The sequence below is a fragment of the Pocillopora damicornis genome, chromosome 10, assembly GCF_964200805.1.
Source record: "Pocillopora damicornis chromosome 10, jaPocDami1.2, whole genome shotgun sequence".
Taxonomy (NCBI): domain Eukaryota; kingdom Metazoa; phylum Cnidaria; class Anthozoa; order Scleractinia; family Pocilloporidae; genus Pocillopora; species Pocillopora damicornis.
Window position 1 is genome coordinate 17557489 of NC_142679.1, and position 17396 is coordinate 17574884.

The window sequence follows — 17396 nt, forward strand, 5'->3', positions numbered from 1 at the left end:
GATGTATGGTAAACGTGGCTGCCTATTCATTTCCTTAGACTACACAGTCAACTGGTTAAATAACGTTTAATTAATGCATATTTACAAATCATACATTCCACAAAGATGAGTGAGCGTCCCTTTCAAATACGTTACAAAACTTCGTGCTATCCATGACAATGTTTTTTCAAGTCATCCCACGTTTTCAATGACGGTTTGCTATAAGGGACGTTGTGACTGTTTTCGCTAAAGATTTGAATCAGACCTTTACGAACACGGTAAGGGCTTTAAAATGCACTGTTATGGAACTCAAACTCCGTTGGAACTTCATCTGTACACTTCACACTGACAGAAAAGACTTTTTAAATTAAAGTGCAGATAATTTATGTGTCTTGGCAAGCCTTTCGGCTGGTTTACGTTACAGGTATTCTGTTCTCCTTTGCCCATTTCTTCATGGTACGGATGATGTATTCCACTTGAGGGTTTCCGGTGTTTCGGAGGATCTGGAGAATGTCTCTTAGTGTTTCCCTGGAACAAATAATCAACTATTAATCCCCAGTGGTAATAAACATTTAACTTCTTACATAACAGTTCATAACCCTGTAAACAGGTGGGGAGAGTTAACAAACTAATCGGTTAGAGTGGGTCACCTTGATATAACACCAAATTCTCATTACTAATTCAAAAAATTATAAGACAATTTGCGAGGAGTAAGAATCAAATCTAGAAACTTGAGCTTAGAAAAGGCGTCGTGGCGAGAAACTATTGTTGGGAGGTTTGTCCAAAGGAAAACAAATTTAAAAGCCGTATGAAGGCAACCGATCGTCAAAGAATCCTCGACAAGAGCAAGTTGAAGTGGTCACATTAAAAAAATGATGTCAGAATACCTGAAATTCAAGCATGTGATTCAAGCACCTATAATTCCCACAAGCAAACAAACACGTTCAACACCGACCTGGGTTCATGACCAGCGATGATTTGCTGGAAGATTCCAACACAGGCCCCCCTCTTTCCTTCCCAGTACTCTGGGTTAGGGTCCAGTCTCTCCAACACATCAAACGCTTTAGCAGCGTAGTAGAACTGACCCATCTGTGGAGGGAAAAAAAAAAAAAAAAGAAAAAAAGGTAACGACTTTCTAAAACAAATAAAAAAGGTGTGACGGAGACATAATCATCTCGAAATCTCGAAAAATCCTAGGCGTATCTCATATACATTTGCTCCTATCAAGGTTTCATGAATAAAGTTCGTTCAACCAGGTTCCTTGCTACAATTGATCTCTTCTTTAACAGTCTCACTGTGTTTTTTGTTTTGTTTATTTGAAAAATGAAAAGTTACCTCAAGGTTAAGCATCTTCAACCCGTAGGATACTGATGTTAGGGATAAGTGGTTAAAGGTCAGTAAAGTAGGTCGATTGCGCAGAAAGCGATAATAGCTCCTTTGAAACCAAGTAGAGAACTTACTTTGTAACAGTCGTTTGCGATAAGCTGCAGTAAACTAAATGATTCCCCGGATGTCTCCATCTTCAGGTACAGTTCCCAAGCAGGGCGGGCTTTGTGGTTCATAATGTCTAGACAATTCAACAGAGTTCCAGTCCGTTACATTCAAAGAAAATTCGAGTCGCAGGTAAAGAAGACTAATTTAATTTAAGCATTTATTTACTTAGTAGGAATAACGAAAGAATTGTTCCTTAGAAGGGTCCGGTATCACCACCTTCCTTATATCTGAGGTGCCAAATTGTTTTAGGACGCCAATTGACGATTATCCGCCGTAACATTTACTTGACAGTGAATTGCATGTATGTCTGGCTTTTAAACTATCAATTCTCTTTGAACAGTATCATTCTTTAATAAAACTCTACAAGGCCTGCATTCGCCACCTCGCGCTCATCCAAGAATTAATCTTCCTTCTCTAAAAAGCCTCTAATCATTAAGCTAAAAAAAATAAAATATTCTTAACTGTTATAATTATCTGAATCTACTTACAGCATCGCGCCAACCAGCTCAGGTATGTGTAGTCATTTTTTATTTTTTCAGACTGGACGAGCAAAAAGATCTAAAAGACAGTCGAGAAGAAGAAATAATCAACACAACCTGTAGAATAATGACATAACAGAACAACAATTTACAATTGATTTAATAACAACTTACCTCCTCAGCTTCTTTGTAATTGCCAACAGCCGCCTTAGCTTGGCCGTAGTTAAAATTGAACGTATCGTCATTGTAGAAGTAACTCTGACATAAAGAGACAACAAAGACTTTAGCCACAAAACTTGTCTTGCAGCAGTCACGGGACTCTGAGAGATTCTCGCTGGCACGTTTCGAGTAAGTTTGCCTACGTTTTCACGGTCAGTCTTAAACCTAAACCGCTGCTAAGTTCCAAACTAAGGATCCTCGCTAATCGTTCACGCCCCACGCACCAGTAGGGGTTCTAGGCACTGTTAGAGGCACAAGTATTCAATCGTTCATTAGACTTACAAGTGTTTTCAAATGTGACTCTATTAGAACCTAAGTAAAGGGGGAAAGTTTCGAAAGAAACGGTGGTACTGCTTCTGATCAGTGGGGAGTGTTGTGAGATAATTTGGTTTTACCTACTGAGTTAACAAAGTAAATGGTACACGGTCCCTTCGCCGACATGTCAACTCGCCGACGACTTTAAAAAAATCAAATTATCTACATGTATCAAGACATATTTAGTGAAACCCATCATGTGCGTTCGAATGGTCAATACAAAAATAAGGAGTTTCTTTTTCACTCTTTGCTTGCTAACTGACTCCCTCACCGAGAGCTTATGAGAGTAAAAGAATGGTTGGTAAATCAATGATCACTCAACGCAGATTAGCTTTTGACGTGATTCTTACCTTGATTGAGTTGAGGTAAATAAGGACATCTTCAAACTGTTTCAAAAGGAAAAAACACGATGCCATACACTGTCTTCCTGGAATGGTATCTATATTGGGAAAACAATAGACAGCTTATGCATCCAAAACTCAACGAAAAGAAAAAAAAATTACAGTGGCTGGCAATAAATGGTACAAAATTGAAAGAGTGGGATATAGTGTACCTAAAAGCAGAGAAAATTGAGCGATCTATGTTTTTCCTCCTGCATTTTTACTAAAAATACTGTCAACCATAGATTTACTTTCTGCAAATACAACAACTCAGAGATCCCCTCAGTTATAACCCTTCCACAAAGTGATGCCCTGTGGTTATTTAGAAACTAGAGCGCTGGCCCTCTCCCAACTAAAAGTAAGTAATTCACGGTTTCGTCAACAAACTGTGATTCGAGCTTAGCTTCTCCATTCATAGACAGACGCTATCCTTTGTAATTTATTCTAGACTTACTTCTAGGGTGTTTGCCTATCCAAGCAAACCTTATTATTTAACGGTTTCACCGTAATGATGAAGTACTTTTCAAAAAATAAACCACTGCTACAGTAGCGTACATGTATCCCCTGTCTTGTAAGATACACAGAAAAGAGCAAAACGTACCACATTCGCTGGCTGATCCACCAACAAGCTGAAAGTACTGCTGAGCAATCTTCAAGTGTTCCCTCTTCAACAATAAAACAAATATCTTCAATTTTCTAAAGCACAGTAACAACAAGAGGCAATGACAGTGAAAAGGAGAAGCTGAACTTACAGATCCTTGTTCCTGTCCCAAAGCTGCATTGACCACACCCTTTAGGATGTACTCCTACAATGAAACAAGACAAGACCTCAGTTCTATTGCAAACAAGGCAGCTGTATGCAAAAATTGTACTTCAAGTCTACCTGGGGAGTTGTAGGTTCCAAATCTTTGATAAGATTATAAGCTTCCACAACATCATCTGATGAAACAGGTACACATAAAAAATTAATTATCAGTATAAAAATGAACTCTTTTATACTGTTCATTTTCAAATTTCAAAATAACCCTTGCTTCTCACCTTGCCTCAGGTAATAGATAACCTACAAAATGGAACAAAAAATATGACAAACATTAGCAAGCCACAAGATGAAACAGATTAGGAAGGGATTTTTCAACATTTCAGCTGATTACTAGTTAAGATGTACTTTTGAAGACTATTAGAACATGTACTTACCAAATTCAAGCGAGCTTCAGGAATGACATCCACCAGGGGTGGCAAAACTTGTAAGGCACCTTCACCACCTCTAAAAACAACCTGGTAAAAGCAAACAGAAAAGTAAAATTTACATACATCAGTTGCAGGAATGCTAGATCAAGCTTTAGGGCAAGAATCCTTAAGTCCAGTGAAAGATCAATTCCCTCAGTGACCTTGGGTCTCCTTGCTTCTTCATAGTATTTGCCTTTGTCTCTGTTCAAACTACAGGTTGTATGTAATGTTATTTAATTTTCTTCAAATACACATTTCACTATCTATGTGTAAGGACTCTTCTCCTTGTTCTTTGAAATATTTGCAGGGTTTGCACAACTCACCAGATTGTGCTTAATGAGATCATTGGCAAAGCTAAAAGAAGGACTTGCTGTCTCTTGTAGAGTCTTAAGCTCACCCTGAGAAGAAAGTTGTTCATAGTTAATCTCAAGATGGCATAGGTTAATAATATTATTCACTCTAGATACTTATCTACTCCTTTTTATGAACATGCTCATGACTGAAAAGTGACCAACTGATACAGTACCATTAGAATGTCAAGTAGACAGGCGATAACAATAGAGTAAAACAAACTATTAAATACAGTTCATTGAATAGAAACTGCTAATGAGATAAGGGAGCTGATCACAGTCTCACTGAGATGCAAAATATAAGCACGAAGCAGTTTTCTACTGAGCTGAGTGCAAGAAAGTTTTCAGAAAGAAATTGAAAACTGTCAATGAGTAGTTATAGCATTTTTCACCTCAGCTGCTTTCCCATTGTAGAGTCTAAAGTGGTTACATGCTTTCAAGTTTACTGCAATGGCACTGAAACCAAAAGGATAGGTTGAGACTTAAACTAAAGATAGAAGAAATTGATTATCAAGCATTTCACAAATTCCAAGACTCATGGCTGGTTTTGACTGGCAATGGAGTTGGAGACGAAGTTTATTAAGCAAGTCATTGTCATGGTGGTGAGAGCACTTCCAACTTAGTGGAAATCAAAAATAGTAGAGGTCATAAGCAGAGTCATAAACTTAAGATGGAATCAGAAGTGGAAGTATCTGTTCAATACAATTTCATTCTCCTTCAATTCCCCTTATGATATTGACACTTGTGATCCAGTGAAACCAAGATTGTTGGAGTTGTAAGCAGAAGTGGAAGATCCAACCAAAAAAAAAAGGCCAGTCCTCACGCCATCCAAAGGCTTACCACTCTGACAATCCAGTTTTCACTAAATCGTAATATATATATTTAGGCAAGCCTAAAATCTGAGCTCACATTTTTTTTTCCCGCACGTCTCTTCAACAAAACTAAAGCCCCTACTATAGATAAAGTGCATGGTAACATTGATGGATTTTCATTCGCAACTTCTCCATGTCCGTTTTCACTACATCATATAACTCTACACACTGATTATGACTCTGACCCCATCATAAGTGAAAACCAGGCTTAATGTGACAAGAGTAGGGTACTAATATTTGAGATTATTCCACTTGACCCTGACTGAACAGAGTGATGCCAGTTTACCTGTCAGGATAATGCTGCAAGTAAACAGCTAGTACCTCCTACAAATTAAGTAGAAAGTGAAAATCAGTTCTGCACAGCCATTCTCGCAAAAAAAACCCCATCACATTTCTGACTGGTTTAAATTATTCTTATAAATGTATCTACAAGTTGTAATCCATGGTTGTCCCATAAATTCACCATTGATAACAACATTATTAACAGTGGTTTTAATTTTTGCTCACACCAATCATTTTAAAATCTACTTTAAAAGAAAATGTTGATTTCCAAACAACATTTAGAATCTCAATTTATTAGCCCAGCATTAAAATAAAAGTACTCAGTTTACTTGCTTTAAATTCAGTAATAAATTAACAAGCACAAAGAGGAAAGCTTGAACAGACATAGAACAATTACCTGAGAGACATCATAATAATCGAGTTTGTAATAACACAAGGCAACATACACATTCAAGGCCAAATAATCCCTACAGGAAAAAAAAACAATCAGTTGAAACTGAACAGTGCAAAATTTTAAAAACTGTAGTAGATAATCATACTGCATGTGATTGACTATTTTTATTTTAAGCAATTGTGTTACCAAATTGAAGACTTTCGCAGCAAATTTAGTTGTCAATTTTTTTCTGCTAGCAACAGCAACTCCTGTAAGACAGCTAGTCCTTGTAGTAGTAAAGGGGTAAGTTTCTAGAGAAACTGTGGTGCTGCATCGGTGGGAGAGTATAGCAGGTAATTTAGTGTTAACAACTGAGTTGAAAACATAAATTAGCTACCATAAAGGGTAAAAAGCTGATGTTTCAAGTGTTAGCCCTTCGTCCAATCACTCTGACAAAGGGCTAACACTTGAAACATCAGCTTTTTTACTCTTTACACTAGCTAATTTACATTTTCAACTCAGTTGTTAACACTAAATTACCTTGCAGTAATAGTTCTACAAATCACTTTCCAGTACTTTCTTACCTTGTGCACTATTTGAATATGACTTAAATTCTATGTACCTGGTCCAGTAGTCATAAATTATTTTAAAAGTTGTACTAATGGTATGTGGACTACCCTATGCTTGTTGTACTCTACCTGTTATCAAGAAGAATTCTCTTATAAATATCAATAGCTTCTTGGTAATGACTTCTCAGGTAATGGATAGAGGCTAGGCTGAGCTGTTTGATTTAAAACAAATATAAAAAGCATTTTATAGAAGAGCACATGAAATTTGGAAACTGCACATTATTATTTCCAAAAATGTATGTTTTTTAATAACATTTTGTACATTCTTATCTTCAATTACCTGGTCCTCAATAATATCCTGTAAGGCTTGATGATGGGTCATCAGTCTTTTCTCATCATTAAACTATTAATAATAATGAAATATCCAGAAATAATTGAGTGATACACAGAGAATGAATCAAGCTATAAATGAGTGATGTTGGGATTCCATATACGAATTTGTAGTGTTAGCATGGCCATAGGAGTCTGGGAAGAGCATGCATGTTACTGACCTAAGATAGGAGAGCATTTGTTATACTTTTGTGCCAGAAATGTACAGCAGAATAGTCCCTTAATCAGGAATAAAACTTAATGATGATTCCCTCTGAAGAACCTGATCATTATTAGAAAGGGTAGAAATTTAAATATCAAGTTTGTTTTGCAACCTTAGAATTGTCTGTTAACCCAAAAAAATCAACAATTACCAGTATGGGTTCTACTGTATACACCATATAGTGATGTGAGAAATGCTTGGAATTAAATAACCAATATACATTTAGTTAGAATTAAATTAAACAACTTTGATATTACCTTATGTGACAAGTGAAATGACAGCCTGTTTTGAAGTCTACTCTTTGGACCTAAAAATTGTTTTGACATGTCAAAAACACAAAGTATTGTTAAACCAATCTTAATAAACATATCAAAATGCAAAAAACTTCATTTCAAATTCATTCATGATAATGTTTCTTAAAATATTTTTAAGATGAAATTTGAAAAAATATATTCAACAAATTAATATTATTAATAATTTATAACCCTCAGAAAGTCCAACAAAATCTTGAAACTGTAGTCAATGATTCTAGTCACATTTTGGTAAAAAGACTGCCATCAGACAACATTTCTATCTGCAATAGTTGGTACATATATCTCAAACAACATTTCTTACCTTTTAAAGCCATCTCATCACCCTCCTTGTACATTCCAAGGAAAAAGTAACAGCATGCAAGATTTACCCACACATCTGGATGGCAAGCTTCACTTTTTGTTAGAGCCAGATACTCCTAATCAAGATGAAAATAACACCAATCAGTGGCTTAACTTTTTGGCTAGAATTATTTTTGTGGTTTTAGTAATAACTCAGTACCTCAAGAGATGAGCTTAGGGTTAGGGTTCTCCATGCATTATCAGTACTTTCTTCTGTAAAGTTCCAGTTACGAGAATTTATTGATATATCAGTTGTTTTGACTAATGCATAGTTGTTATCTTTCCAGAACTTTACCTCCATGGCTTTCGTGTAATCTCCTAAATGGAATGCTGTGTATGCAATCCAAAGATTTGTCTCTTCACTTCCCTTTCCAGAGTTGCGGTTAAACTAGAATTTTGAAAAATAGATGTACTTGCAGCACAGATAAATTCAGGTGATGGACAGAATAAAAAACCAAAATTGTCATATACAAGTGCTTCATGCACTTGCTTCATGCAACTTGTTTATGTACTGCCCTGGTACATTCAGTATTTATTTATTCACTTTTACCAGTATATTCATTATCATCCAAAAGAAAATTTTGAAAATGGAATTTCGAATGGGAAGAACTTCAGTTTTTCAGCCAAGAGCTCCAAATTTTGTTGGCTTCACCGAAAAAAATATTTATCCTCTCTAGGGAAAAAAAGACAATCATCTCAATCAGGAGAGGGAGGGGGTGGCTGGGTTTGTGGGTAAAAATGGAACGTCCCTGTTCCGACTTCATTCCACCATATTGCCAAGGAAAAACTCTAAAAATTTTACATATTTGAAATTTAAGGATCGAATTCCCATTACCTCTGCTAAAGTTATAGCTCCAGTATAGTCTCTCATTTGTAAAAAATCCTCCAATTTTGGCAACTTGCGTTTCTTTTTTGACTCCTTAGCAGATGACACGGTGTTTCCTGAACCAGGGCCTACGGCCGGCTTCTTCCTTGAGAGCATCTGCAGGATTTCACCGAAAAAGAACAAAACAATTTGAGGAAAATCAAAAGTAGTTGTAAAATGATATAATTTTGGCTCGATCTATGGGAAGAAACAATCTAAAAATTAAAATTTTCTAGCGCATTATAAAAATGTAAACTCTGTCGACGGTTGCCATACAACAAATATTCGTTTCTAAAACACAAGGGGAGTCTCACCATTTTGGCGACGAGATTTCTTGATAAGCTTTCCACCAAAACGTATTTTTTCGGTACAATTCTTTTTAACTAAATGGGACGTTTCAAAAAGTGTATTCTAGGTCAGATATCTCCTTCGAAGTTTGGTCGCTACGGTAGCCATATTACCACATTCGCAATCAGCCTCAAAATGATGAGGTAAAAACGTCACGCTCCCGGGTGGGGTTGAAATTGTTGACAAATTGCTCTTTAGCGGAAAGATGGACGTCAGTCTGGACGTCAGCTGTGAATTGCCAAAAAATAGCAATAAATTTACTGGTACAGACGAAAAAACGATTAATTCCCATCGTAAGGGAGTCTCCTGTGTTAAGTTTAGCCCAAACGGGCAATTTATAGCGTCCTCTTCAGCCGACAAACTGATCAAAATATGGAACTTGGCTGGAAAATTAGAAGGGACTTTGAAAGGACATAAGCTTGAAGTTTCTGAAGTTTCTTGGAATTCTGCGAGTCAGTTTCTTGTTTCGGCATCAGACGACACCAGCGTAAGGATATGGGATCTTGCCAGCATGACTTGTGTTAAGATTCTTCTTGGTCATCAAGATTATGCCTTCTGTTGCAGTTTTAACTTGAAAACAACTTTGGTTGTGTCGGGTTCATTTGATGAAAGCATCAAGATCTGGGACATGTCTGAAGGTGCAATATAGGAATAGCTATTGCAAATTATGAAGGTGAAGGGTTTGATGGGGTTCAATATGTAAAGTATAACAAAAGCATATCAAACTCTTCCATTCTACGCACACCGCGGTGGGGTAGGGTTTGAGGTGGAAGGGGCCCCTGGTAGAGGTTTGCCTCCAATCAAAATAAGTGGTGTATGAAAAAATAAAGAAAAACATATAAAACTGCTGAAGTTACATCAAACTAATGAGTGTGGAATTTGATTCAGAAAAACAATGAAACAAAATCCAAGAAATTTGACTGGGGTTAAGTTCTTCGTATACCTTTCCAGGGGGTGGAGGTGGGCAGTATTAACTTTCTTGCCACAACTAACAAAATACAGCAGCATATTATCACTAGCTGGAAGCTTGGTGAGCAGATTATAGCCAGAAGAGGTTAAACTGATTTCCTCCACAAGAGTAAGCATGTGATAATCCCTATCACAAACAATTGGGTTTTCTAAGCTTGCTGCATTTGTTCATTTGTGGGGTAAATTTTGGAGCAGTTTATGTAAAAAAAAATGTATGTTTTGAAGCTCCTTTGGAGTGGGGGAAAGAAACAAGCCCTTTAATCGAGGTTTACCTCACTTTCTGTCCAACCTCCACTTACCATTTCATCGTTGATATTTTTCTTTTTCTGCTAATATCTATTTGTACAATTATGGGCTGTTTTATCATCAGGTACTTGTCTGAAAACCTTAGTTGGCCACAGTAGAGCAGTAACAGCAGTGCTGTTCAGCAGGGACGGGACCCTTGTCATCTCTTGTAGCTATGACAGCAAATGCTGTGTATGGGATGTACTGTCTGGCTGTTGTTTGAAATCCATCTCAGTAAGCCAGCAGTCACATTTACCCATATCTCATGCCACAATATCACCAAATGGCAAATATCTGTTGATTTCAACCCTTGATAGCACACTTACAATGTGGGATTACAAAATTGGACAAGGAAGGATTATCAAAACCTACCAAGGTATCATTCTAAGTTTTGACCCTGTAATCAGCTTTTTATTATTTGTTTTTAGAGTGACTAGCATCCAATTTTTCATTAGTGTCACCCCTGAATCACACATTAAGGTCAGAAGAATGAAGGGAATGATCACCAGCTAATGAAGCTCTTGATTGTTAAACAAATTCTCCTTGTTAGTGTCTTAGGAAATGTATGGGGAAAAGTATGAAGAATATGCTAATTATACTGATATTAGAGACAGGATAGGTACTGTAATATTAAGGATCAAACATAAAGAGGTGATCACAAAGAATTCAGTAACCAACAAGAGACCATAGTATCCTGTTGTTTGTTTATCTCACTCTTCTTTGTGACACTTTTTCCCCACAATACCCCTAATTGCAACCTTATCAGGTTAATGTTGCAATTGCTTGATATCTACCCCACAGGTCATTTTTCCTTCCTTGCCAATGCAACACGACAGTTTCTTTTAATTAGATACCAATAATCTCATTTAGGTTAATTTTGGCATTATCTGAGGAGCTGTTTTGTCCCCATCAAACATGCTACCTGTATGTATGATACTTTAGTTATTTATAATGTATTCATCTATCAACAGGACATCTAAACAAGGACTACTGTGTAATGAGCTGCCTTAGCACGGTGAATGGCAAGTGGGTGTTATCTGGATCAGAAGACAATCAGCTGTACATGTGGGAACTAAACTCTTGTCAAATTGTGGGAAAGCTGAGTGGACACACAAAACCTGTATTAAGCTGTGATGCTCATCCATCAGATCAAGTTATTGTATCAGGTTCACTTGATAAGAGCATCAAGTTATGGAGGTGGTCTTCAGATGAGCAAGGTGTACTGTGATCTCCTCTGCTATCTACAGTTGCTCTGCAGTTTCTCGGAGAATGTTTGCAAAGGGCCTCCAAAGCATTGAGAAAAACTGGCTGGATCTTTTTCAACAGTCGGCATTTCAAGACCATGCTCTGTGGCACAGATTCTAAATGGAATCATAATAGCCTATGTACCTTACCTTAAAACTGGACAAAATCATTCCCAGTGTGCCCTGGAAGAGAGGAATCTGGACTTTTTTCAAGGAAGAAAGATAAAGAACCTTGGAATGAGTTTAGGTCACGAACTAGGCAAAAACTTTTCAAAATTTTGTATAGATTTTCTGCATCAACAAGCAAATTTTCAGTTTTTATTTAAATGTTTGGAAATATCTCTTTTGGAACTTTGGTGTGCCTAAAGGTGACATAAACCAAGAACTTGATTTTGTAATGCAAGTGCTGATAAAAAAACAAAAATAGAGTTTGCAATGAACTAAACCCAAGCATACTAAAACAAGGACAAATTTTGTTCTAGCAGATAACTTCTTAATGAGATGTACAAACCTATAGAGAAGTTAGAGATCAAATAGCAATTACATTGATTATTTTGTAAAGATCATCTGGAACATTTGTGTCTCCTGGCATGAACATTTGAGCATTGCCTGAAATTACTGGAATCACTGAAAAAACTGAGGCAGGATCCTCAAAACTGAAGGTACCCGCCATGCCATTGTCAAAGGCAAAATCAAGACATCATTACCTCAGCAAGTCTTTAAATTTATGTTTCATGTCAAGTGTAAAAAAAAACCAAACAAACATGAGGATGCAAGCCACAAACCGCCCGTGGTACACACTGCATAGGGAACATAAATATTTGACAAAACACAGAATTTACACAATCTCCAGTTTCTCAAACTTTATTGGTAACATTACCATGGAGTAAATGCATGACTGTACACTGACTTCTTCAATCTACAATAATTTATTGAACTTTAAACATAATTCCATTGGCATTCTCTCTGCAAATATGCAGTGTACAAATATTTATATTTTACTCTTCCATCTTGACAAGCAAACTCAGATACAAAAAGTGACAATACCATTTGGTGGCCACCTGAATTCCCTTGTCATAAACAACCTAAGATTCTATGTGACTAGGTTACATTCTGCAAAGAAATCCTCCACATAATAAGCCTTTCTCTAATGATCATTTGGTTCCTCCTTTGTCCAATTATATAGAACTAGAATTTGACTGGTTAGAACCTTATTTCTCCAGAGGAAAAGACCAATTTTATGGTATACTTGGTTTTGTTGATGGATGCATGCAAGTTACAAGACTGTCACATACAGTACCTTCTACAAAACTTTATTCTGAATAAGGCAATTGAGCTCCTCATTGCTTAACTGTTGAAATGATATTTTTTGAAAAACTTGTTGTAATGGTAACACAGTTTTGATACCCAAGTCATGGCTTTCTGTATGCTAAAAAAGAAAACCATGAATTGCATACATCTTTCATTTATTACTTTCAATCTGGGTTGATCTTCCCTATTCTTTGCCAATTTCAATCTTTCTTGGATTAGCTTTGCCTAATTGGCTATATAATATATTCTGTACTAATCCCATAAAGTTGAAGGTAGCTTTACAGATACACAAAAAAAAGACTCCAAATACTGTTACATAGCTCTTTAAATAAATGAAGACGATGAAGAGATATCAGTTAATTTCTATTCCCAGTACTAATGCTCCTTTTTTTTCTTCACCATCATTATTATGTTTTGTGATGAAATGAAGTTGAAACTTATTTGAGTGTGTTTCCCAGTGCTCCTCTCGTTAAATCTACCTCAATGGGGAAAACATTGGCATCCTTCAGCACTGAATAGCAGTTCTCATGGTATTCTGTAACAGCTGCAACAAACCGCTGAAGTTGAAAAACAATGTCTTGTACTGTGGAGATGACAAAATAACAAAAAGTGTTAAAAAAAGAAAACTTCACAACTGACCAAAATTAGTAGACTACTAGGAGTATCATCTTGGATAGTTAAAGTCAGTGGTTAATGTAAGGCCTTGGCGAATTCAGGATACAGACGTTTTTTGTATTTTTCTGTTAGGAAAAGGCACCTAAAATGGAGAGTACCATAATTTTTGAGGATTTTTGTGCAACCATGTGTTATTGCATTGCCATTTTGATGGTGTTTTGGCCAACTACTCTTAGAAGAAATTGGAACTGTTAAAGATCCTTGTCCCTAAGGATCTTTGGCAGGTCTTTGTCAATCCTTGAAGATCCTCAAAGATCCTGTGAGGTTTTTCACCAGGGCTAGTGAACACTGGGTGAATTCCAAATTATAATCTGAGTTTCCTTGGTGTTAAAAAATGAGCCCAATCTTTCCCAAGAGTAGTGCCAAAGTTATACAGCACAAACAGAGAAATTCTAATGCATAGAGACTCACCATGTTTTTGGTCAAGAAGTTCAAGTTTCACAAGAACATCTGATCGTAGTTTTGCAAATCTCTCCCTGGCTAACTGACGACAACGCAATACCACCCTACATCATACCCAAATGAGAAAAGGTTGCATTATTCCTCATGCCATAGAACAGTTAAAATTATAAACCTGTAAAACATGCCAGCAAAAATAAAAAAACAAAAACATGCAAGCATGCATTTAGAGAGAAAATTAATTTTGAATAGCAAGAGATGTACCTGTAATCATAGTTTCCCGTCTCTACTCTGTAAAGTGATTCATGCAATGCCTATGAAAAATAGTGATTGCAAAAGTGTTTACAATCAATCACAGACAACTGTGAAGACACATACCTTATAATAGGAAAGACAACAATGAATCGATCCTTCTTACTAAATGCATTGACTCACAAATATTGACCACTGATAACTGATTCTAAAACAAGAAAAGGAACAGGAGACAGGAGCCAAACTTACAGCATAAGCATATTCTTCATCATCCATCTCCTTTACTTTCAGGCAATATGACTGCAAAAAAAAGTGTAACAAATTATTATCGAGCAGGATATCTTGGATTTTTGGGGTAAAGTGAGCATTGTGGGTTATTGAAGTGGACTACTGTACATTATTGCATTAAATTTCAAGCTGCACTTAACTTACCAGATATTCAAATTTAGCATCAGCATATTTCTTGATAGTCAATTTGGTATCTGGGATAGCCTGTAAAAGGAAAGGTGTTACTATTAGTTGATGGTGTTTATATTTCTGGCATAACAATAAAATACCTAAAGCTAATTTATCAAAATCTGTACCGAATTGTTTCAATTAAATGTACCTTAGAAAGATAAGTGTTCAGATCACTCAACATGGGTTTGACTTTCTTTAGATAATCCATTCCTAGCTTCTCAAAGTTTCTGAAAGAAACAATAAATAAATAAGATTTAATCAAGTACCAGATGATAATTTCAAATTTAAGTACTGCAAGGATAACTGCTCCAAAAACAGCCATGATCCTGATCAGTGTAATCTTTGTTTCAAATAAAACCCAGGAATTTTCATTTGATCTATCTTTTTTCTAGCTTATCTTTTCTAGTATACCTGTTTACTGCTGCCTTGTTTTATTACCTGTGAGCCTCGCTAAAAATTGCAAATGCCTCACTTGCATTTGGCTGTAATTCTCTCACACCAATGGAAGCAAATATTTCTCCAAGTTCTGCAAAATAAGATCAATTGAATTTTAAGTTATAAATTGAATATTTTTTCACAAGACCCAAGAATGACAATCTTCAAGTCTGTATTTTCCAACTGGCTAATTCTGCAAATAAATTAACTCCATGTATTAAAAAATGCTAGTATCTTTTCATACCTTTATGTGTTTGAGCTAAGTTATAAAAGCTTTGTAGAAACTGTCTGGCATGATCAAGAAGACCTGAAAAAGAGATAAATGGATTAGTGTTTTTTTCCTATAAATTTTGAGAACCTTGGAACAAACAAAGTTATGTCCAAAATTACAACAGCAAAAAAAGGTACCCTTGTAGATATTGGAATTTTGCTCCAGTTCCTCCATTTTTTTAACCAGTCCATCTAAAGGGAAACAAAATATTAAATGTTTTAGAGTGACATGTTAAATAACTTAAAACAAAATGGAATATGTAACTATCTGCATGTAAAACAACTATACCATTTTTCATTCAAAGAGGGGGTAACTGGCCAACTGGCATATAACCTCTCTTAAATATAAAAATAACAGTTTCTTCAACCTTTTTAGCAAAACAAATAGCAACCCTATTATAAACCTCTCATCTGTATTGAACTGACAAAATTAATGGAATATGAAGAAATGGGCTGACAGTCACAGACACAAAGAAAGGTAAAAAAAAAAAAAGACAGACAGAGATTGACACATAAAGGTTACAGTACTTTCTGTCTTCTACCACTTACCATTACACAGAATTGCTCTGCTGAGACCCAAAGCATCTGCAGTTGATGAACTCATGTGCTCCACTATACGATGTTTCATTTTCTTTAATACTATGTGATAAAAAACAAAAACAAGTTCATGAACATGGGCAGATCTGCCTCTTACCTTGTAAAACTGAAGGAGAACATGTAATTAAGCCTTAACTGACTTTTTCAGCAACACCAATTTCTCCTTGTATTTTTTCAAAGAAATGTGAGAAAATTTCAAAGGAGAATCCAGCACTCTATCAGGTCTTCAACAAATCCCTTAAATAATGGCCTTCCAAGGGCTTTTTTAATGAAGGTGGTTCATAAACAAGTAAACATTCAAATAAATAATATATAATTAAATAAAACATACCATATCAATCAGATAATAATTGTATCATTAATTACTTTACATATCATATTTTTACTCTTTTCACTCACTGATATCCAGAGTTTTTCCTTCTGTTGGTTCAGCATGTAGTTTGACATAGTTTATAGTAACTTCCTCCTAATTTGATAAGCAAACAGGAGAGTCGTAATTAATTACTGTGATTTGTTGATTAAAAAAAACAACATCAACAATAACACAAAGCATGAAAATTAAGTAATCCCACATATAGATCACATAACTTCTAAGATCTGTATATTACTTATCCTTACTGTCTATCATCCATTCCTTGCAATTTTAGCTCAGGAAATTTGATGCTGAGATAAGCAATTTTCCCCGGTTTATGATTTCATAATTCTTATAACATTTCTGCTTGACATTAAATTGATATCTTAAGCAGAAATTACTGATTGGTCTCTTCAGAGAGTGGAAGGACTAATTCAAGTTCAAAATCAGGTCTTGAGGAATGGAAAAGCTAATCATACTGACATCCAATGAAAGTTTCATTAATTAATCAATAATTGATGAAACTTTTAAACAATAATAAATCCAATCATTCAGTCATGAAAGGCTCTGCTTTCCACCCAGAGCTAAATTTGGCTTATACTCCATTCTACTTACCAAACAGTTTGCTATGAATTTCTTTCGCATGTGTACAGAAAAGAGGACCAAAAAGAGAACTTACTTTAACGGCTTGAATAGCTCGGGCCACGTCGACTTTTGTTTTTCCTCTGAGAGATTTTCCATTTACACCGACAATTTCATCGCCTGCCTGAAGCACACCCTCTCGAGAAGCTGGAGTGTTATCAAATACTTGAACGACATACAGGCAAGGACAAAGAGGAGCTCCTCCACCGATGCTTATTCCAATTAAATTTTGCTTGTCTTTTTTCAACACCACCGATCCTGGTTTTCCTTGTAGTCCCCTGGCAGAAAAAAGAAAGAAACCCTTGAATGAAACGAACTTCGATATCAAAGGATTTAATAAGGGTTATAACTACTTCTCACATACCTGGGGTCTATTTCATATTCATATTCCATCATTTTGAAGGAATAAAATATTTTGAAGTCGTTCGTAAACTTTGATTTGATCAGTTTTTGATCTCTTACAAATATCTTGAGCCTTCTGTTTACTAGCGGTTTCTTCAAGAGCATGA

General features: G+C 35.9%; 3 protein-coding genes across 3 annotated transcripts; 1 reads left to right on the plus strand and 2 right to left on the minus strand.

Moving 5' to 3' along the window:
• Nucleotides 1-52: 52 nt before the first annotated feature.
• Nucleotides 53-9137, minus strand: LOC113678582 (intraflagellar transport protein 56). The gene is made up of 22 exons (XM_027195479.2): nt 8964-9137; nt 8620-8766; nt 8080-8172; nt 7747-7861; nt 7389-7438; nt 6880-6942; nt 6669-6751; nt 5995-6064; nt 5602-5639; nt 4836-4899; nt 4417-4491; nt 4061-4141; nt 3905-3926; nt 3750-3805; nt 3619-3672; nt 3468-3531; nt 2837-2925; nt 2127-2210; nt 1962-2031; nt 1440-1546; nt 935-1068; nt 53-507 (listed from the first exon to the last, which is right to left on the minus strand). Exons 1-22 carry the CDS (start codon nt 8964-8966, stop codon nt 393-395), a joined length of 1677 nt encoding a protein of 558 aa, XP_027051280.2. The 5' UTR covers nt 8967-9137; the 3' UTR covers nt 53-392.
• A 37-nt stretch (nt 9138-9174) lies between these two features.
• On the plus strand, nt 9175-13156 carry LOC113678586 (uncharacterized). The gene is made up of 3 exons (XM_027195482.2): nt 9175-9635; nt 10337-10627; nt 11223-13156. Exons 1-3 carry the CDS (start codon nt 9203-9205, stop codon nt 11477-11479), a joined length of 981 nt encoding a protein of 326 aa, XP_027051283.2. The 5' UTR covers nt 9175-9202; the 3' UTR covers nt 11480-13156.
• On the minus strand, nt 12344-17386 carry LOC113678584 (PRKCA-binding protein). Its single transcript, XM_027195481.2, has 13 exons — nt 17252-17386; nt 16925-17165; nt 16293-16359; nt 15846-15935; nt 15435-15488; nt 15271-15333; nt 15030-15117; nt 14740-14818; nt 14565-14624; nt 14382-14432; nt 14145-14194; nt 13893-13987; nt 12344-13389 (listed from the first exon to the last, which is right to left on the minus strand). Exons 1-13 carry the CDS (start codon nt 17281-17283, stop codon nt 13244-13246), a joined length of 1116 nt encoding a protein of 371 aa, XP_027051282.1. The 5' UTR covers nt 17284-17386; the 3' UTR covers nt 12344-13243.
• Nucleotides 17387-17396: the final 10 nt, after the last annotated feature.

What these genes read in the sequence shown, in the direction of transcription:
- LOC113678582 (XM_027195479.2), bottom strand. An exon ending in ATTATTATGATGTCTCTCAG is followed by an intron (nt 5,640 to 5,994) that starts GTAATTGTTCTA and finishes CTTAATTTGTAG; the next exon opens with GAGGTACTAGCTGTTTACTT. An exon ending in TGGATCAGCCAGCGAATGTG is followed by an intron (nt 2,926 to 3,467) that starts GTACGTTTTGCT and finishes TTCCCAATATAG; the next exon opens with ATACCATTCCAGGAAGACAG.
- LOC113678586 (XM_027195482.2), top strand. Translation starts at nt 9,203, where the DNA reads ATGGACGTCAGTCTGGACGTCAGCTGTGAATTGCCAAAAAATAGCAAT. An exon ending in GATCTGGGACATGTCTGAAG is followed by an intron (nt 9,636 to 10,336) that starts GTGCAATATAGG and finishes TTTTATCATCAG; the next exon opens with GTACTTGTCTGAAAACCTTA. An exon ending in GATTATCAAAACCTACCAAG is followed by an intron (nt 10,628 to 11,222) that starts GTATCATTCTAA and finishes ATCTATCAACAG; the next exon opens with GACATCTAAACAAGGACTAC.
- LOC113678584 (XM_027195481.2), bottom strand. Translation starts at nt 17,283, where the DNA reads ATGATGGAATATGAATATGAAATAGACCCCAG. An exon ending in AGGAAAAACTCTGGATATCA is followed by an intron (nt 15,936 to 16,292) that starts GTGAGTGAAAAG and finishes TTTATCACATAG; the next exon opens with TATTAAAGAAAATGAAACAT. An exon ending in ATGCTAAATTTGAATATCTG is followed by an intron (nt 14,433 to 14,564) that starts GTAAGTTAAGTG and finishes TTTTTTTTGCAG; the next exon opens with TCATATTGCCTGAAAGTAAA.